Source organism: Siphateles boraxobius, unplaced genomic scaffold (assembly GCF_051911475.1).
Source record: "Siphateles boraxobius isolate OS27281-9 unplaced genomic scaffold, OSU_SipBor_1 141, whole genome shotgun sequence".
NCBI classification, from domain to species: domain Eukaryota; kingdom Metazoa; phylum Chordata; class Actinopteri; order Cypriniformes; family Leuciscidae; genus Siphateles; species Siphateles boraxobius.
The window spans coordinates 328,452-346,485 of record NW_027508746.1 but is presented as its reverse complement, the minus strand read 5'-3'; the positions used below and the strand labels follow the sequence as shown (position 1 = coordinate 346,485).

General features: G+C 42.3%; 3 protein-coding genes across 3 annotated transcripts; all 3 read left to right on the top strand.

Moving 5' to 3' along the window:
• The first annotated feature begins 1,432 nt into the window (after nt 1-1,432).
• On the top strand, nt 1,433-4,235 carry LOC143738261 (zona pellucida sperm-binding protein 4-like). Its single transcript, XM_077230300.1, has 10 exons — nt 1,433-2,079; nt 2,203-2,502; nt 2,533-2,736; nt 2,816-3,003; nt 3,077-3,174; nt 3,246-3,403; nt 3,480-3,672; nt 3,742-3,889; nt 3,974-4,046; nt 4,125-4,235. The coding sequence occupies exons 1-10, from the start codon at nt 1,467-1,469 to the stop codon at nt 4,199-4,201; spliced, it is 2,052 nt and encodes a 683-aa protein (XP_077086415.1). The 5' UTR covers nt 1,433-1,466; the 3' UTR covers nt 4,202-4,235.
• Nucleotides 4,236-8,209: 3,974 nt separating this feature from the next.
• On the top strand, nt 8,210-11,375 carry LOC143738254 (uncharacterized). Its single transcript, XM_077230287.1, has 10 exons — nt 8,210-8,817; nt 9,244-9,662; nt 9,717-9,876; nt 9,956-10,143; nt 10,217-10,314; nt 10,386-10,543; nt 10,620-10,812; nt 10,882-11,029; nt 11,114-11,186; nt 11,265-11,375. The coding sequence occupies exons 1-10, from the start codon at nt 8,217-8,219 to the stop codon at nt 11,339-11,341; spliced, it is 2,115 nt and encodes a 704-aa protein (XP_077086402.1). The 5' UTR covers nt 8,210-8,216; the 3' UTR covers nt 11,342-11,375.
• Nucleotides 11,376-15,334: 3,959 nt separating this feature from the next.
• Nucleotides 15,335-18,034, top strand: LOC143738253 (zona pellucida sperm-binding protein 4-like). Its single transcript, XM_077230286.1, has 9 exons — nt 15,335-16,255; nt 16,376-16,535; nt 16,615-16,802; nt 16,876-16,973; nt 17,045-17,202; nt 17,279-17,471; nt 17,541-17,688; nt 17,773-17,845; nt 17,924-18,034. Exons 1-9 carry the CDS (start codon nt 15,335-15,337, stop codon nt 17,998-18,000), a joined length of 2,016 nt encoding a protein of 671 aa, XP_077086401.1. The 3' UTR covers nt 18,001-18,034.

Below are 18,034 nucleotides of genomic sequence, written 5' to 3'. Positions count from 1 at the left end.
TCCGTCCAGCCCAGAGACTTGTAATGACTCTGTCACTCTCCCCATTAATTTTTTTGGGGGGGGGGCCATAGGCCCTCGCCGTGGGCGCCCAAGGACCCACGGCCGCCCGAAGGGTCCTCACCGCCATGGCCGCCCGAAGGGTCCTCACCGCCATGGCCGCCCGAAGGGTCCTCACGGCCATGGCCGCCCGAAGGGTCCTCACGGCCATGGCCGCCCGAAGGGTCCGCACCGCCATGGCCGCCCGAAGGGTCTTCACCGCCCGGGATGCCCGAGGGTCTGACCGTTCCACCCTGGACGCCCGAGGGTTCGTCTGCTCAGCCCTGGCCACGTCCTGCTCCGCCCTGGCCACGCCCACGTCCTGCTCCGCCATGGCCACGCCCACGTCCTGCTCCGCCATGGCCGCCTGCACTTCCTGATCCGCCCTGGAGGCTTCCCGTCCCAGTTTGGCCACGCCCTGGCCAGCCTTCAGGGCGCCCGCCCCCCCCACCCCATTGATGTTCTACGGCACGAGGTCGTGCCTTGTTGAAGGGGGGCATTCTGTCACAGTCTTCGTCTGCACCGGTCTGTCTTAGTCATCTTCACTACACTTCCCAGCATCCTCTTGTCTCCACACCTGAATTCACTCCCTCAATCATCCACCTGTTCATCGTCTTAATCATCTGTGTCACCTGTCCTCACCTCGTTAGTGGACGTTTGTATCTGTATTTAGTTCTCTCTGTTCAGTCTGTCTTGGTCGGTTCTTATGTAAAGTTATAGTGTTTTGTGAGTGTACCCTCTGCCTGCCTGTACCTGTTTGTTGTTGCTTTTGAGTAAATCTTTGAATTGGAGCTTTTTGCCTCAGCCTGTCTTCATCTACACCACAACCGTGACAGTTATAGTCCGTAATCATATCATTAACAATAAGTGCTTTTGAAGTAAGGGATAGAATATTCAGCAACCCAAGCTTTATCAATTGTTCATTTGTATTATTTCTGTTTCTTTATTTTTGTTGAAAATCAATTACATTTTTACCCTTCCATGGGTTTGGAAGTTTTTTGTATTTCCTAATTCGGGGAACAGACACCCGACACACGGTAATCATAACCTGAATATACAGGCCTGTTGCCATTAGAACTCTATGATATGTTAAAAAAATAAAAAAATTCCAGAATAGCTAAAACACCTAATATAATATTCAGCTACTGAAGGATAAAAAAGGCTGAATTCAGAGTGGCAGAAATAGTACTAGCATACTATTCTGAATTCAGCTCAATGTGGTATAAGTATGTTCAAAAGGTTGGAAAAGCAAGAAAAATGGACTTTTAAGAAACAATAGAATCACCTAGTTGCATAAACTCCCACTCGTGCAAGTCTAGAGAATCATGACTGTTAATGAAGAGGGAGGGGTTATCATTAATTAGCCAAAGTCTGTAGAGTACAAAAAGACCGAAGGGTAGCATCTCAGCATTGTGACTAGCTGTTGAACAATGGCAGGAAGTTGGTGTGCTGTTCAGTCTCTGGCACTTTGTGTTTGGTTCTGTGCTTTCTGTCATGCTGTTCCAAAGTGGAGTGATCTGCCCCAGAATCCTCAAGCTCTGATGTTCCAGCAAACTGACCAGCAGTTTCAGAAGCCAGTTCAACAGCAAGCTAGTCAACAGTTTCCTCAGCTGTTTCAAAAGCCAGTTCAACAGCAAGCTAGTCAACAGTTTCCTCAGCTGTTTCAAAAGCCAGTTCAACAGCAAGCTAGTCAACAGTTTCCTCAGCTGTTTCAAAAGCCAGTTCAACAGCAAGCTAGTCAACAGTTTCCCCAGCTGTTTCAAAAGCCAGTTCAACAACAAGCTAGTCAACAGTTTCCTCAGCTGTTTCAAAAGCCAGTTCAACAGCAAGCTAGTCAACAGTTTCCTCAGCTGTTTCAAAAGCCAGTTCAACAGCAAGCTAGTCAACAGTTTCCTCAGCTGGTTCAAAAGCCAGTTCAACAGCAAGCTAGTCAACAGTTTCCTCAGCTGGTTCAAAAGCCAGTTCAACAGCTAGCTAGTCAACAGTTTCCTCAGCAGGTTCAACAAGCTAGTCAACAGTTTCCTCAGCAGGTTCAACAAGCTAGTCAGTTTCCTCAGCAGGTACAACAAGCTAGTCAGTTTCCTCAGCAGGTTCAACAAGCTAGTCGTCAGTTTCCTCAGCAGGTTCAACAAGCTAGTCGTCAGTTTCCTCAGCAGGTTCAACAAGCTAGTCAACAGTTTCCTCAGCAGGTTCAACAAGCTAGTCAACAGTTTCCTCAGCAGGTTCAACAAGCTAGTCAACAGTTTCCTCAGCAGGTTCAACAAGCTAGTCAACAGTTTCCTCAGCAGGTTCAACAAGCTAGTCAACAGTTTCCTCAGCAGGTTCAACAAGCTAATCAACAGTTTCCTCAGCAGGTTCAACAAGCTAGTCAACAGTTTCCTCAGCAGGTTCAACAAGCTAGTCAACAGTTTCCTCAGCAGGTTCAACAAGCTAGTCAACAGTTTCCTCAGCAGGTTCAACAAGCTAGTCAACATGTTCCTCAGCAGGTTCAACAAGCTAGTCAACAGTTTCCTCAGCAGGTTCAACAAGCTAGTCCGCAGTTTCAGCCTAAGCAGCCAGTGGCAAAGGCAGAGCCCCTTGACAAATGTATTGTAGCTGATTATGAGCAGATCCAATGTGGACCACCTGGTATCAGTGGTGCTGAGTGTTCTGCTATCAACTGCTGCTTTAATGGACAGCAGTGTTACTATGGGAAGGCAGGTAAGAGTGTTGAGTCAATGTAAAGGTGTTCGTGTTAAACTGATCCTCAGCAATTACCTGCTCTTGTAACTCTTTCCAGTGACTGTCCAGTGTATAAGAGATGGTCAGTTTGTGGTAGTGGTGGCTAGAGATGTTACGCTGCCTCGATTGAGCCTGGATTCAGTCCGTCTCCTCAGTGGAAGTGATCCAGCTTGCAGTCCTGTGGGATCCACACCTTTCTTTGCTATATACCAGTTCCCTGTCACTGCGTGTGGCACAAGCATGATGGCGAGTAGCTGCTTGTGGTTTTGTTCTGCATGGCTTAGAATGGACTAGATGCCAACAGTGTTACTATTTGCAGGAGGACAGTGGATATGTGGTGTATGAAAACAGAATGACCTCCTCATATGAAGTGGGTATCGGACCGCTTGGTTCCATCACAAGGGATAGTCATTTTGAGTAAGTGATGTATGCTTTATCATAAATGTGAATCATTGACAAATACTACAAGCTCCCTGTTTGTTGTCCAGGCTTCTCTTCCAGTGTAGGTACTCTGGTACCTCTGTGGAAGCTCTAGTTGTGGAGGTCAACACCGTTCCTCCACCTCCACCAGTAGCTGCTCCTGGACCCCTCAGGGTGGAGCTTAGACTGGCAAATGGTCAATGTGTCACCAAAGGCTGTGCAGAAGGTAAGAGTTTGTCCCAAGTATGCCTAAAGCCTTTCTAAAACTCCAGTTTCTAGTTAAACACTGCATTCTTCCTCAGGGGACGAGGCGTACACGTCCTACTACAGTGATGCTGATTATCCAGTTACAAAAGTCCTGCGTGAGCCTGTGTATGTTGAGGTGCACATTTTGGGGAGGACCGACCCCAACATTGTCCTGATGCTGGGACATTGCTGGGCCACATCAACCCCCAGTCCACTCAGTCTACCCCAATGGGATCTTCTGGTTGATGGGTGAGTAAGGCCAGTCTTTATCCGTCTAGTGTGCTGTAAGGCATTTCTGACTGCCTCTTTGCCTTTCAGATGCCCTTACCAGGATGATCGTTACCTGACCACATTGGTTCCAGTGGCTGGATCATCTGGTCTTCAGTTCCCGACCCACTACAAGCGCTTTGTTGTGAAGATGTTCACATTTGTAGATCCAGCATCACTGGCTCCTCTGCAGGAAACCGTATGCTCTGCAGCCTTACCTCAACCCTTAATATCAGTGCTTTTACAGTGAATTCTATGGCTTAACCCTTCCCCCCTCTGTTAGATCTTCATCCACTGTAGTACAGCGGTGTGCCATCCCTCCTCTGGCTCCTGTGAGCAAAGTTGCACAAGGAAAAGTGAGTGCTTGCTGGAAGTTGACTTCAGGAACTGAGAATTTATTTAAATACCCCTCATGCTTCTACCTCTTTTTACAGGAAGAGACACGCACATCAAGACCATCTCTAGTGGGCAAACTGTGGTGTCTAGTGGAGAAGTTACCCTGGTCAAGTGAATTTTATTGTTTTAATAAACCTCATGAAACCCAACATGTTTCTCTTTGGTTTTCATTTCTGACTGAGGTTGGATGTTTCATGACTGTTCTCAGTTTGACTTCTAGGGCTGCACTACTAAACCTTTTTCTTTTGTGCGTTGAGATTCTTGTCTTGAACTAAACGAGCCAAGTGTCTGCCTAAGCCATTTAAATTTACTATTTTCCAAGTTCTAGTTGTTAACTTGGGGCCCCTGTTCATGTTTTACATATCAAGTTAAGGCTTTACATACAACTTTGTGGTTGGACTAGGATAACTGCATCTATTGATGCCCAAACCCCTCTAAGGTCACTTGTTGGCTTTTTTACAGTCACGCAAGTGTGGAATCATATCTTGGGATAAAGGATGAGTGCAGGTTGATACCGATTTTCTTTCAGGCTAGTCCCAGTAATGTTTATTGAAAGTAGACTGCTTTCAGCATTAATCCCTTAACTGTTGTATCCCAACGAGGTAGCGGTCCAAGGCCTAGTTTAAACCTGGTACTAAGAAGCTTTTTTGTAAATCAGATCACTAGTGATGGGCAGATTGAGGCTTCGTGGAACACTGAAATAGTTGAATCAAATGTGCCATATTGTGCTGAGGCTTCGAAACAATCCAACACCCGTCTCCACGTGACCCCTAGTGGTCAGAACAGTGTAAACGAAACAAAAACCCAGCCCAAAAATGCATAACACTTTTTACAACAGTGGTCTCAAACTCAATTCCTGGAGGGCCAGAGCTCTGCACAGTTTTGCTCCAACCCTAATCAAACACACCTGATTCAGCTAATCAAGGTCTTCAGGATTGCTAGAAACTTCCTTGCAGGTGTGAGTTTGAGGTGGTTGGAGCTAAACTGTGCAGAGCTGTGGCCCTCCAGGAATTGAGTTTGAGACCACTGTTTTACAATATATTGCAATTTTTTTTACTGAAAGTTAAATCTTCCAAATGCAATTATCTTAAGATTATGTGTAAATGTGTTTTATTTACACATTAAGAGTGTCTAAATTATATGAAATGCTGGATGACGTGTAATTTCCTGCTATTAACTGTCACGATCCCGTATACGGGATATCTGACTTTACTTTGCTATATTACTATTAAATCCTAATCTAATTATGACAAACTATATATTGTTGGAAAGGTCTAAGACTCCTAAATAGATATTTTAGCGCTGTTTTTTTCTAAAAAATTATGTTTGAACAGTAATATATGAATTTATGACAAGAGTGCGCCTCAAAAAATCGACGTCATTACAGGAGTTTCGTACCTTTGTCACAAAAAGTCGACGCACACACTTTTAATAATTGAAACTTTGGTTTGTAATGCTAAAAGTTCATAAAACATAATCTAGTATTTATCAATAAAAAAAGATAAAATTATATTTTAAAAAGTAAAGAAGTCCTCTAAAAAGTATATTATATATATATAAATAATTTTTTATTATTATTATATCACATATTTTAGTAGTTATATCACATATTTTTAGTAGTAGTTTAGTAGTTAATTTGGTATCATTTGAAAGCTTACGAACTAAGAATTCATCCTTTGAAAACCGTTTTGAAAATGGATGTTTGATGGGTAGCATGTACAGAGTGAACAGCATCGGTCCTAGAACTGAGCCTTGTGGTACACCATACTGAACTTTTGATCGATAAGACATCTCTTCATTTACTGCTACAAACTGATAACTGTCAGATAAGTATGATGTAAACAATGCTAATGCATTTCCACTAATGCCAACATAATTTCCGAGTCTATTTAAAAGAATGTTGTGGTCAATAGTATCAAATGCAGCACTAAGATCGAGTAACACCAATAGCGAGATACAACCACGATCGGATGATAAGAGCAAATCATTTGTGACTCTAATGAGAGCTGTCTCAGTACTATGGTACGGTCTAAATCCTGACTGGAAATTCTCACAGATACCATTTCTTTCTTAAAAGGAACATAGTTGTGAGGATACTGCCTTTTCTAGTATCTTTGACAGAAAAGGTCGATTTGAGATCGGCCTGTAATTGACTAATTCTGTAGGATCAAGTTGCGTTTTTTTTTATCAAGTGGTTTAATCATAGCCAGCTTAAAAGTTTTTGTTACGTATCCTAGTGACAAAGATGTATTAATGATATTGAGAAGAGGATCTATAACCTCTGGAAGCATCATTCTATAGTTTAGTCGGTAAAGAGTCTAACACACATGTGGTCGATTTAGATGATTTAACGAGTTTAGAAAACTCTTCCTCTCCCATAGCAATGAATGAATCTAATTTTTCGTCAGTGAGTCAACAATGCACTGTCTGATGCGATACTGTAGTACACGGTTACATAGTTATAATTTTTTTCCTGATATTATCAATCTTAAAAGTGAAGAAGGTCATAAAGTCATTACTGTTGAGCTGCTTGCAAACTTCTGGGCTTGAAACTTTATTTTCCGTCAGTTTAGCAACTGTTTCGGATAAATACCTAGGTTTTTGTTTATTTTCTTCTAATAGGGTTGAAAAATAAGCAGATCGAGCACTTTTTAAGGCCTCTCTGTATGCAATCGTTCTCTCCTTCCATGAAATTGCGAAATACCTCTAGTTTTGTTTTCTTCCAGTTTCACTCCATTTTTCTGGCTGCTCTCTTAAGGGCCTGAGTGTGCTCGTTGTAGCACAGCGTTGGACTATTTTCTTTGATCTTCTTTAAGCGCAACGGAGCAACTGTGTCTAAAGTGCTGGAAAAGAGATAGTTAAAAGTTTCTGTTGCAATATCGAATTCTGCTAAGCTATCTGGGATGCTGAGATGATGAAACTGATCAGGAAGATTATTAATAAAGCAATCTTGCAGAAGTGATAGGTCTAACATACTTGTAACACGGAGTCCGCTATGCAGCCTTGGCTAAATGAAGTTTACACGAGACTAGATAATGATCTGAGATGCATCGCTCTGCTGCAGAATTTCACAACATCAACATTGATTCCATGTGATAATATTAGATCTAGAGTATGATTACGACAATGAGTAGGTCCTGACACGTGTTGTCTAACTCCAATAGAGTTAAGAATGTCTTTAAACGCCAATCCCAATGCATCTTTTTCATTATCTACATGTATATTAAAATCACCAACAATTAGGACTTTATCTACAGCCAGTACTAACTCTGATAGAAAGTCAGCAAATTCTTTGATAAAGTCTGTATGGTGTCCTGGTGGCCTTTATACAGTAGCCAGCACAAATCTTAAATGTGATTTATCATTTGCTCTATATATTGTTACATTAAGCACTAATACTTCAAAAGAATTATACTTTGCCTTTCAGACGAGGTTCATGTTTATAACAGTAATATTGCGGGGTGCACTCATTTAAAGTAATGCAATTGTTTGGTTTTAGCCAGGTTTCTGTCAAACACAGCGCATCTAGGTTATAGTCCGTAATCATATCATTAACAATAAGTGCTTTTGAAGTAAGGGATAGAATATTCAGCAACCCAAGCTTTATCAATTGTTCATTTGTATTATTTCTGTTTCTTTATTTGTTGAAAATCAATTACATTTTTACCCTTCCATGGGTTTGGAAGTTTTTTGTATTTCCTAATTCGGGGAACAGACACCCGACAAACGGTAATCATAACCTGAATATACAGGCCTGTTGCCATTAGAACTCTATGATATGTTAAAAAAATAAAAAAATAAAAAATTTCCAGATTAGCTAAAACACATAATATAATATTCAGCTACTGAAGGATAAAAAAGGCTGAATTCAGAGTGGCAGAAATAGTACTAGCATACTATTCTGAATTCAGCTCAATGTGGTATAAGTATGTTCAAAAGGGTGGAAAAGCAAGAAAAATTGACTTTTAAGAAACAATAGAATCACCTAGTTGCATAAACTCCCACTCGTGCAAGTCTGGAGAATCATGACTGTTAATGAAGAGGGAGGGGTTATCATTAATTAGCCAAAGTCTGTAGAGTACAAAAAGACCGAAGGGTAGCATCTCAGCATTGTGACTAGCTGTTGAACAATGGCAGGAAGTTGGTGTGCTGTTCAGTCGCTGGCACTTTGTGTTTGGATCTGTGCTTTCTGTCATGCTGTTCCGAAGTGGAGTGATCTGCCCCAGAATCCTCAAGCTCTGATGTTCCAGCAAACTGACCAGCAGTTTCAGAAGCCAGTTCAACAGCAAGCTAGTCAACAGTTTCCTCAGCTGTTTCAAAAGCCAGTTCAACAGCAAGCTAGTCAACAGTTTCCTCAGCTGTTTCAAAAGCCAGTTCAACAGCAAGCTAGTCAACAGTTTCCTCAGCTGTTTCAAAAGCCAGTTCAACAGCAAGCCAGTCAACAGTTTCCTCAGCTGTTTCAGAAGCCAGTTCAACAGCAAGCTAGTCAACAGTTTCCTCAGCTGTTTCAAAAGCCAGTTCAACAGCAAGCTAGTCAACAGTTTCCTCAGCAGGTTCAACAAGCTAGTCAACAGTTTCCTCAGCGGGTTCAACCGCAAGCCAGTCAACAGTTTCCTCAGCTGGTTCAAAAGCCAGTTCAACAGCAAGCTAGTCAACAGTTTCCTCAGCTGGTTCAAAAGCCAGTTCAACAGCTAGCTAGTCAACAGTTTCCTCAGCAGGTTCAACAAGCTAGTCGTCAGGTTCCTCAGCAGGTTCAACAAGCTAGTCGTCAGTTTCCTCAGCAGGTTCAACAAGCTAGTCTTCAGTTTCCTCAGCAGGTTCAACAAGCTAGTCGTCAGTTTCCTCAGCAGGTTCAACAAGCTAGTCGTCAGTTTCCTCAGCAGGTTCAACAAGCTAGTCGTCAGTTTCCTCAGCAGGTTCAACAAGCTAGTCGTCAGTTTCCTCAGCAGGTTCAACAAGCTAGTCGTCAGTTTCCTCAGCAGGTTCAACAAGCTAGTCGTCAGCTTCCTCAGCAGGTTCAACAAGCTAGTCGTCAGTTTCCTCAGCAGGTTCAACAAGCTAGTCGTCAGTTTCCTCAGCAGGTTCAACAAGCTAGTCGTCAGTTTCCTCAGCAGGTTCAACAAGCTAGTCGTCAGTTTCCTCAGCAGGTTCAACAAGCTAGTCAACAGTTTCCTCAGCAGGTTCAACAAGCTAGTCAACAGTTTCCTCAGCAGGTTCAACAAGCTAGTCAACAGTTTCCTCAGCAGGTTCAACAAGCTAGTCAACAGTTTCCTCAGCAGGTTCAACAAGCTAGTCAACAGTTTCCTCAGCAGGTTCAACAAGCTAGTCAACAGTTTCCTCAGCAGGTTCAACAAGCTAGTCAACAGTTTCCTCAGCAGGTTCAACAAGCTAGTCAACAGTTTCCTCAGCAGGTTCAACAAGCTAGTCAACAGTTTCCTCAGCAGGTTCAACAAGCTAGTCAACAGTTTCCTCAGCAGGTTCAACAAGCTAGTCAACAGTTTCCTCAGCAGGTTCAACAAGCTAGTCAACAGTTTCCTCAGCAGGTTCAACAAGCTAGTCAACAGTTTCCTCAGCAGGTTCAACAAGCTAGTCCACAGTTTCCTCAGCAGGTTCAACAAGCTAATCCGCAGTTTCAGCCTAAGCAGCCAGTGGCAAAGGCAGAGCCCCTTGACAAATGTATTGTAGCTGATTATGAGCAGATCCAATGTGGACCACCTGGTATCAGTGGTGCCGAGTGTGCTGCTATCAACTGCTGCTTTAATGGACAGCAGTGTTACTATGGGAAGGCAGGTAAGAGTGTTGAGTCAATGTAAAGGTGTTTGTGTTAAACTGATCCTCAGCAATAACCTGCTCTTATAACTCGTTCCAGTGACTGTCCAGTGTATAAGAGATGGTCAGTTTGTGGTAGTGGTGGCTAGAGATGTTACGCTGCCTCGATTGAGCCTGGATTCAGTCCGTCTCCTTGGTGGAAATGATCCAGCTTGCAGTCCTGTGGGATCCACACCTTTCTTTGCTATATACCAGTTCCCTGTCACTGCATGTGGCACAAGCATGATGGCGAGTAGCTGCTTGTGGTTTTGTTCTGCATGGCTTAGAATGGACTAGATGCCAACAGTGTTACTATTTGCAGGAGGACAGTGGATATGTGGTGTATGAAAACAGAATGACCTCCTCATATGAAGTGGGTATCGGACCGCTTGGTTCCATCACAAGGGATAGTCATTTTGAGTAAGTGATGTATGCTTTATCATAAATGTGAATCATTGACAAATACTACAAGCTCCCTGTTTGTTGTCCAGGCTTCTCTTCCAGTGTAGGTACTCTGGTACCTCTGTGGAAGCTCTAGTTGTGGAGGTCAACACCGTTCCTCCACCTCCACCAGTAGCTGCTCCTGGACCCCTCAGGGTGGAGCTTAGACTGGCAAATGGTCAATGTGTCACCAAAGGCTGTGCAGAAGGTAAGAGTTTGTCCCAAGTATGCCTAAAGCCTTTCTAAAACTCCAGTTTCTAGTTAAACACTGCATTCTTCCTCAGGGGACGAGGCGTACACGTCCTACTACAGTGATGCTGATTATCCAGTTACAAAAGTCCTGCGTGAGCCTGTGTATGTTGAGGTGCACATTTTGGAGAGGACCGACCCCAACATTGTCCTGATGCTGGGACATTGCTGGGCCACATCAACCCCCAGTCCACTCAGTCTACCCCAATGGGATCTTCTGGTTGATGGGTGAGTAAGGCCAGTGTTTATCCATCTAGTGTGCTGTAAGGCATTTCTGACTGCCTCTTTGCCTTTCAGATGCCCTTACCAGGATGATCGTTACCTGACCACATTGGTTCCAGTGGCTGGATCATCTGGTCTTCAGTTCCCGACCCACTACAAGCGCTTTGTTGTGAAGATGTTCACATTTGTAGATCCAGCATCACTGGCTCCTCTGCAGGAAACTGTATGCTCTGCAGCCTTACCTCAACCCTTAATATCAGTGCTTTTACAGTGAATTCTATGGCTTAACCCTTCCCCCCTCTGTTAGATCTTCATCCACTGTAGTACAGCGGTGTGCCATCCCTCCTCTGGCTCCTGTGAGCAAAGTTGCACAAGGAAAAGTGAGTGCTTGCTGGAAGTTGACTTCAGGAACTGAGAATTTATTTAAATACCCCTCATGCTTCTACCTCTTTTTACAGGAAGAGACACGCACATCAAGACCATCTCTAGTGGGCAAACTGTGGTGTCTAGTGGAGAAGTTACCCTGGTCAAGTGAATTTTATTGTTTTAATAAACCTCATGAAACCCAACATGTTTCTCTTTGGTTTTCATTTCTGACTGAGGTTGGATGTTTCATGACTGTTCTCAGTTTGACTTCTAGGGCTGCACTACTAAACCTTTTTCTTTTGTGCGTTGAGATTCTCAGCCAAGTGTCTGCCTAAGCCATTTAAATTTACTATTTTCCAAGTTCTAGTTGTTAACTTGGGGCCCCTGTTCATGTTTTACATATCAAGTTAAGGCTTTACATACAACTTTGTGGTTGGACTAGGATAACTGCATCTATTGATGCCCAAACCCCTCTAAGGTCACTTGTTGGCTTTTTTACAGTCACGCAAGTGTGGAATCATATCTTGGGATAAAGGATGAGTGCAGGGTTGATACAGATTTTCTTTCAGGCTAGTCCCAGTAATGTTTATTGAAAGTAGACTGCTTTCAGCATTAATCCCTTAACTGTTGTATCCCAATGAGGTAGCGGTCCAAGGCCTAGTTTAAACCTGGTACTAAGAAGCATTTTTGTAAATCAGATCACTAGTGATGGGCAGATTGAGGCTTCGTGGAACACTGAAACAGTTGAATCAAATGTGCCATATTGTGCTGAGGCTTCGAAACAATCCAACACCTGTCTCCACGTGACCCCTAGTGGTCAGAACAGTGTAAATGAAACAAAAACCCAGCCCAAAAATGCATAACACCTTTTACAACAGTGGTCTCAAACTCAATTCCTGGAGGGCCAGAGCTCTGCACAGTTTTGCTCCAACCCTAATCAAACACACCTGATTCAGCTAATCAAGGTCTTCAGGATTGCTAGAAACTTCCTTGGAGGTGTGAGTTTGAGCTGGTTGGAGCTAAACTGTGCAGAGCTGTGGCCCTCCAGGAATTGAGTTTGAGACCACTGTTTTACAATATATTGCAAATTTTTTTACTGAAAGTTAAATCTTCCAAATGCAATTATCTTAAGATTATGTGTAAATGTGTTTTATTTACACATTAAGAGTGTCTAAATTATATAAAATGCTGGATGACGTGTAATTTCCTGCTATTAACTGTCACGATCCCGTATACGGGATATCTGACTTTACTTTGCTATATTACTATTAAATCCTAATCTAATTATGACAAACTATATATTGTTGGAAAGGTCTAAGACTCTTAAATAGATATTTTAGCACTGTTTTTTCTTAAAAATTATGTTTGAACAGTAATATATGAATTTATGACAAGAGTGCGCCTCAAAAAATCGCTGTCATTACAGGAGTTTCGGACCTTTGTCACAAAAAGTCGACGCACACACTTTTAATAATTGAAACTTTGGTTTTTAATGCTAAAAGTTCATAAAACATAATCTAGTATTTATCAATAAAAAAAGATAAAATTATATTTTAAAAAGTAAAGAAGTCCTCTAAAATGTATAATATATATTATATATATATAAATAATTTTTTATTATTATATCACATATTTTAGTAGTTATATCACATATTTTTAGTAGTAGTTTAGTAGTTAATTAGCTATCATTTGAAAGCTTACGAACTCAGAATTCATCCTATGAAAACCGTTTTGAAAATGGATGTTTGATGGGTAGCATGTACAGAGTGAACAGCATCGGTCCTAGAACTGAGCCTTGTGGTACACCATACTGAACTTTTGATCGATAAGACATCTCTTCATTTACTGCTACAAACTGATAACGGTCAGATAAGTATGATGTAAACAATGCTAATGCATTTCCACTAATGCCACCATAATTTCCGAGTCTATTTAAAAGAATGTTGTGGTCAATAGTATCAAATGCAGCACTAAGATCGAGTAACACCAATAGCGAGATACAACCACGATCGGATGATAAGAGCAAATCATTTGTGACTCTAATGAGAGCTGTCTCAGTACTATGGTACGGTCTAAATCCTGACTGGAAATTCTCACAGATACCATTTCTTTCTTAAAAGGAACATAGTTGTGAGGATACTGCCTTTTCTAGTATCTTTGACAGAAAAGGTCGATTTGAGATCGGCCTGTAATTGACTAATTCTGTAGGATCAAGTTGCGTTTTTTTTATCAAGTGGTTTAATCATAGCCAGCTTAAAAGTTTTTGTTACGTATCCTAGTGACAAAGATGTATTAATGATATTGAGAAGAGGATCTATAACCTCTGGAAGCATCATTCTATAGTTTAGTCGGTAAAGGGTCTAACACACATGTGGTCGATTTAGATGATTTAACGAGTTTAGAAAACTCTTCCTCTCCCATAGCAATGAATGAATCTAATTTTTCGTCAGTGAGTCAACAATGCACTGTCTGATGCGATACTGTAGTACACGGTTACATAGTTATAATTTTTTTCCTGATATTATCAATCTTAAAAGTGAAGAAGGTCATAAAGTCATTACTGTTGAGCTGCTTGCAAACTTCTGGGCTTGAAACTTTATTTTCCGTCAGTTTAGCAACTGTTTCGGATAAATACCTAGGTTTTTGTTTATTTTCTTCTAATAGGGTTGAAAAATAAGCAGATCGAGCACTTTTTAAGGCCTCTCTGTATGCAATCGATCTCTCCTTCCATGAAATTGCGAAATACCTCTAGTTTTGTTTTCTTCCAGTTTCACTCCATTTTTCTGGCTGCTCTCTTAAGGGCCTGAGTGTGCTCGTTGTAGCACAGCGTTGGACTATTTTCTTTGATCTTCTTTAAGCGCAACGGAGCAACTGTGTCTAAAGTGCTGGAAAAGAGATAGTTAAAAGTTTCTGTTGCAATATCGAATTCTGCTAAGCTATCTGGGATGCTGAGATGATGAAACTGATCAGGAAGATTATTAATAAAGCAATCTTGCAGAAGTGATAGGTCTAACATACTTGTAACACCGAGTCCGCTATGCAGCCTTGGCTAAATGAAGTTTACACGAGACTAGATAATGATCTGAGATGCATCGCTCTGCTGCAGAATTTCACAACATCAACATTGATTCCATGTGATAATATTAGATCTAGAGTATGATTACGACAATGAGTAGGTCCTGACACGTGTTGTCTAACTCCAATAGAGTTAAGAATGTCTTTAAACGCCAATCCCAATGCATCTTTTTCATTATCTACATGTATATTAAAATCACCAACAATTAGGACTTTATCTACAGCCAGTACTAACTCTGATAGAAAGTCAGCAAATTCTTTGATATAGTCTGTATGGTGTCCTGGTGGCCTTTATACAGTAGCCAGCACAAATCTTAAATGTGATTTATCATTTGCTCTATATATTGTTACATTAAGCACTAATACTTCAAAAGAATTATACTTTGCCTTTCAGACGAGGTTCATGTTTATAACAGTAATATTGCGGGGTGCACTCATTTAAAGTAATGCAATTGTTTGGTTTTAGCCAGGTTTCTGTCAAACACAGCGCATCTAGGTTATAGTCCGTAATCATATCATTAACAATAAGTGCTTTTGAAGTAAGGGATAGAATATTCAGCAACCCAAGCTTTATCAATTGTTCATTTGTATTATTTCTGTTTCTTTATTTGTTGAAAATCAATTACATTTTTACCCTTCCATGGGTTTGGAAGTTTTTTGTATTTCCTAATTCGGGGAACAGACACCCGACACACGGTAATCATAACCTGAATATACAGGCCTGTTGCCATTAGAACTCTATGATATGTTAAAAAAATAAAAAAATTTCCAGATTAGCTAAAACACCTAATATAATATTCAGCTACTGAAGGATAAAAAAGGCTGAATTCAGAGTGGCAGAAATAGTACTAGCATACTATTCTGAATTCAGCTCAATGTGGTATAAGTATGTTCAAAAGGGTGGAAAAGCAAGAAAAATGGACTTTTAAGAAACAGAATCACCTAGTTGCATAAACTCCCACTCGTGCAAGTCTAGAGAATCATGACTGTTAATGAAGAGGGAGGGGTTATCATTAATTAGCCAAAGTCTGTAGAGTACAAAAAGACCGAAGGGTAGCATCTCAGCATTGTGACTAGCTGTTGAACAATGGCAGGAAGTTGGTTTGCTGTTCAGTCTCTGGCACTTTGTGTTTGGTTCTGTGCTTTCTGTCATGCTGTTCCGAAGTGGAGCGATCTGCCCCAGAATCCTCAAGCTCTGATGTTCCAGCAAACTGACCAGCAGTTTCAGAAGCCAGTTCAACAGCAAGCTAGTCAACAGTTTCCTCAGCTGTTTCAAAAGCCAGTTCAACAGCAAGCTAGTCAACAGTTTCCTCAGCTGTTTCAAAAGCCAGTTCAACAGCAAGCCAGTCAACAGTTTCCTCAGCTGTTTCAAAAGCCAGTTCAACAGCAAGCTAGTCAACAGTTTCCTCAGCGGGTTCAACAAGCTAGTCAACAGTTTCCTCAGCGGGTTCAACCGCAAGCCAGTCAACAGTTTCCTCAGCTGGTTCAAAAGCCAGTTCAACAGCAAGCTAGTCAACAGTTTCCTCAGCTGGTTCAAAAGCCAGTTCAACAGCTAGCTAGTCAACAGTTTCCTCAGCAGGTTCAACAAGCTAGTCGTCAGTTTCCTCAGCAGGTTCAACAAGCTAGTCGTCAGTTTCCTCAGCAGGTTCAACAAGCTAGTCGTCAGTTTCCTCAGCAGGTTCAACAAGCTAGTCTTCAGTTTCCTCAGCAGGTTCAACAAGCTAGTCGTCAGTTTCCTCAGCAGGTTCAACAAGCTAGTCAACAGTTTCCTCAGCAGGTTCAACAAGCTAGTCAACAGTTTCCTCAGCAGGTTCAACAAGCTAGTCAACAGTTTCCTCAGCAAGTTCAACAAGCTAGTCAACAGTTTCCTCAGCAGGTTCAACAAGCTAGTCAACAGTTTCCTCAGCAGGTTCAACAAGCTAGTCAACAGTTTCCTCAGCAGGTTCAACAAGCTAGTCAACAGTTTCCTCAGCAGGTTCAACAAGCTAGTCAACAGTTTCCTCAGCAGGTTCAACAAGCTAGTCAACAGTTTCCTCAGCAGGTTCAACAAGCTAGTCAACAGTTTCCTCAGCAGGTTCAACAAGCTAGTCCACAGTTTCCTCAGCAGGTTCAACAAGCTAGTCCGCAGTTTCAGCCTAAGCAGCCAGTGGCAAAGGCAGAGCCCCTTGACAAATGTATTGTAGCTGATTATGAGCAGATCCAATGTGGACCACCTGGTATCAGTGGTGCCGAGTGTGCTGCTATCAACTGCTGCTTTAATGGACAGCAGTGTTACTATGGGAAGGCAGGTAAGAGTGTTGAGTCAATGTAAAGGTGTTTGTGTTAAACTGATCCTCAGCAATAACCTGCTCTTATAACTCGTTCCAGTGACTGTCCAGTGTATAAGAGATGGTCAGTTTGTGGTAGTGGTGGCTAGAGATGTTACGCTGCCTCGATTGAGCCTGGATTCAGTCCGTCTCCTCGGTGGAAATGATCCAGCTTGCAGTCCTGTGGGATCCACACCTTTCTTTGCTATATACCAGTTCCCTGTCACTGCATGTGGCACAAGCATGATGGCGAGTAGCTGCTTGTGGTTTTGTTCTGCATGGCTTAGAATGGACTAGATGCCAACAGTGTTACTATTTGCAGGAGGACAGTGGATATGTGGTGTATGAAAACAGAATGACCTCCTCATATGAAGTGGGTATCGGACCGCTTGGTTCCATCACAAGGGATAGTCATTTTGAGTAAGTGATGTATGCTTTATCATAAATGTGAATCATTGACAAATACTACAAGCTCCCTGTTTGTTGTCCAGGCTTCTCTTCCAGTGTAGGTACTCTGGTACCTCTGTGGAAGCTCTAGTTGTGGAGGTCAACACCGTTCCTCCACCTCCACCAGTAGCTGCTCCTGGACCCCTCAGGGTGGAGCTTAGACTGGCAAATGGTCAATGTGTCACCAAAGGCTGTGCAGAAGGTAAGAGTTTGTCCCAAGTATGCCTAAAGCCTTTCTAAAACTCCAGTTTCTAGTTAAACACTGCATTCTTCCTCAGGGGACGAGGCGTACACGTCCTACTACAGTGATGCTGATTATCCAGTTACAAAAGTCCTGCGTGAGCCTGTGTATGTTGAGGTGCACATTTTGGAGAGGACCGACCCCAACATTGTCCTGATGCTGGGACATTGCTGGGCCACATCAACCCCCAGTCCACTCAGTCTACCCCAATGGGATCTTCTGGTTGATGGGTGAGTAAGGCCAGTGTTTATCCATCTAGTGTGCTGTAAGGCATTTCTGACTGCCTCTTTGCCTTTCAGATGCCCTTACCAGGATGATCGTTACCTGACCACATTGGTTCCAGTGGCTGGATCATCTGGTCTTCAGTTCCCGACCCACTACAAGCGCTTTGTTGTGAAGATGTTCACATTTGTAGATCCAGCATCACTGGCTCCTCTGCAGGAAACCGTATGCTCTGCAGCCTTACCTCAACCCTTAATATCAGTGCTTTTACAGTGAATTCTATGGCTTAACCCTTCCCCCCTCTGTTAGATCTTCATCCACTGTAGTACAGCGGTGTGCCATCCCTCCTCTGGCTCCTGTGAGCAAAGTTGCACAAGGAAAAGTGAGTGCTTGCTGGAAGTTGACTTCAGGAACTGAGAATTTATTTAAATACCCCTCATGCTTCTACCTCTTTTTACAGGAAGAGACACGCACATCAAGACCATCTCTAGTGGGCAAACTGTGGTGTCTAGTGGAGAAGTTACCCTGGTCAAGTGAATTTTATTGTTTTAATAAACCTCATGAAACCCAA

Excerpts from the sequence above, each read along its gene's own strand:
- LOC143738261 (XM_077230300.1), top strand. The coding sequence starts at position 1,467 with ATGGCAGGAAGTTGGTGTGCTGTTCAGTCTCTGGCACTTTGTGTTTGG. Across the intron at positions 2,503-2,532 it reads TCAGCAGGTTCAACAAGCTA|CTAGTCAACAGTTTCCTCAG; the intron begins GTCAACATGTTC and ends AGGTTCAACAAG. Across the intron at positions 4,047-4,124 it reads GCAAAGTTGCACAAGGAAAA|GAAGAGACACGCACATCAAG; the intron begins GTGAGTGCTTGC and ends CTCTTTTTACAG.
- LOC143738254 (XM_077230287.1), top strand. The coding sequence starts at position 8,217 with ATGGCAGGAAGTTGGTGTGCTGTTCAGTCGCTGGCACTTTGTGTTTGG. Across the intron at positions 10,813-10,881 it reads TGGGATCTTCTGGTTGATGG|ATGCCCTTACCAGGATGATC; the intron begins GTGAGTAAGGCC and ends TTTGCCTTTCAG. Across the intron at positions 11,187-11,264 it reads GCAAAGTTGCACAAGGAAAA|GAAGAGACACGCACATCAAG; the intron begins GTGAGTGCTTGC and ends CTCTTTTTACAG.
- LOC143738253 (XM_077230286.1), top strand. The coding sequence starts at position 15,335 with ATGGCAGGAAGTTGGTTTGCTGTTCAGTCTCTGGCACTTTGTGTTTGG. Across the intron at positions 16,803-16,875 it reads CATGTGGCACAAGCATGATG|GAGGACAGTGGATATGTGGT; the intron begins GCGAGTAGCTGC and ends TACTATTTGCAG. Across the intron at positions 17,689-17,772 it reads TGGCTCCTCTGCAGGAAACC|ATCTTCATCCACTGTAGTAC; the intron begins GTATGCTCTGCA and ends CCCCTCTGTTAG.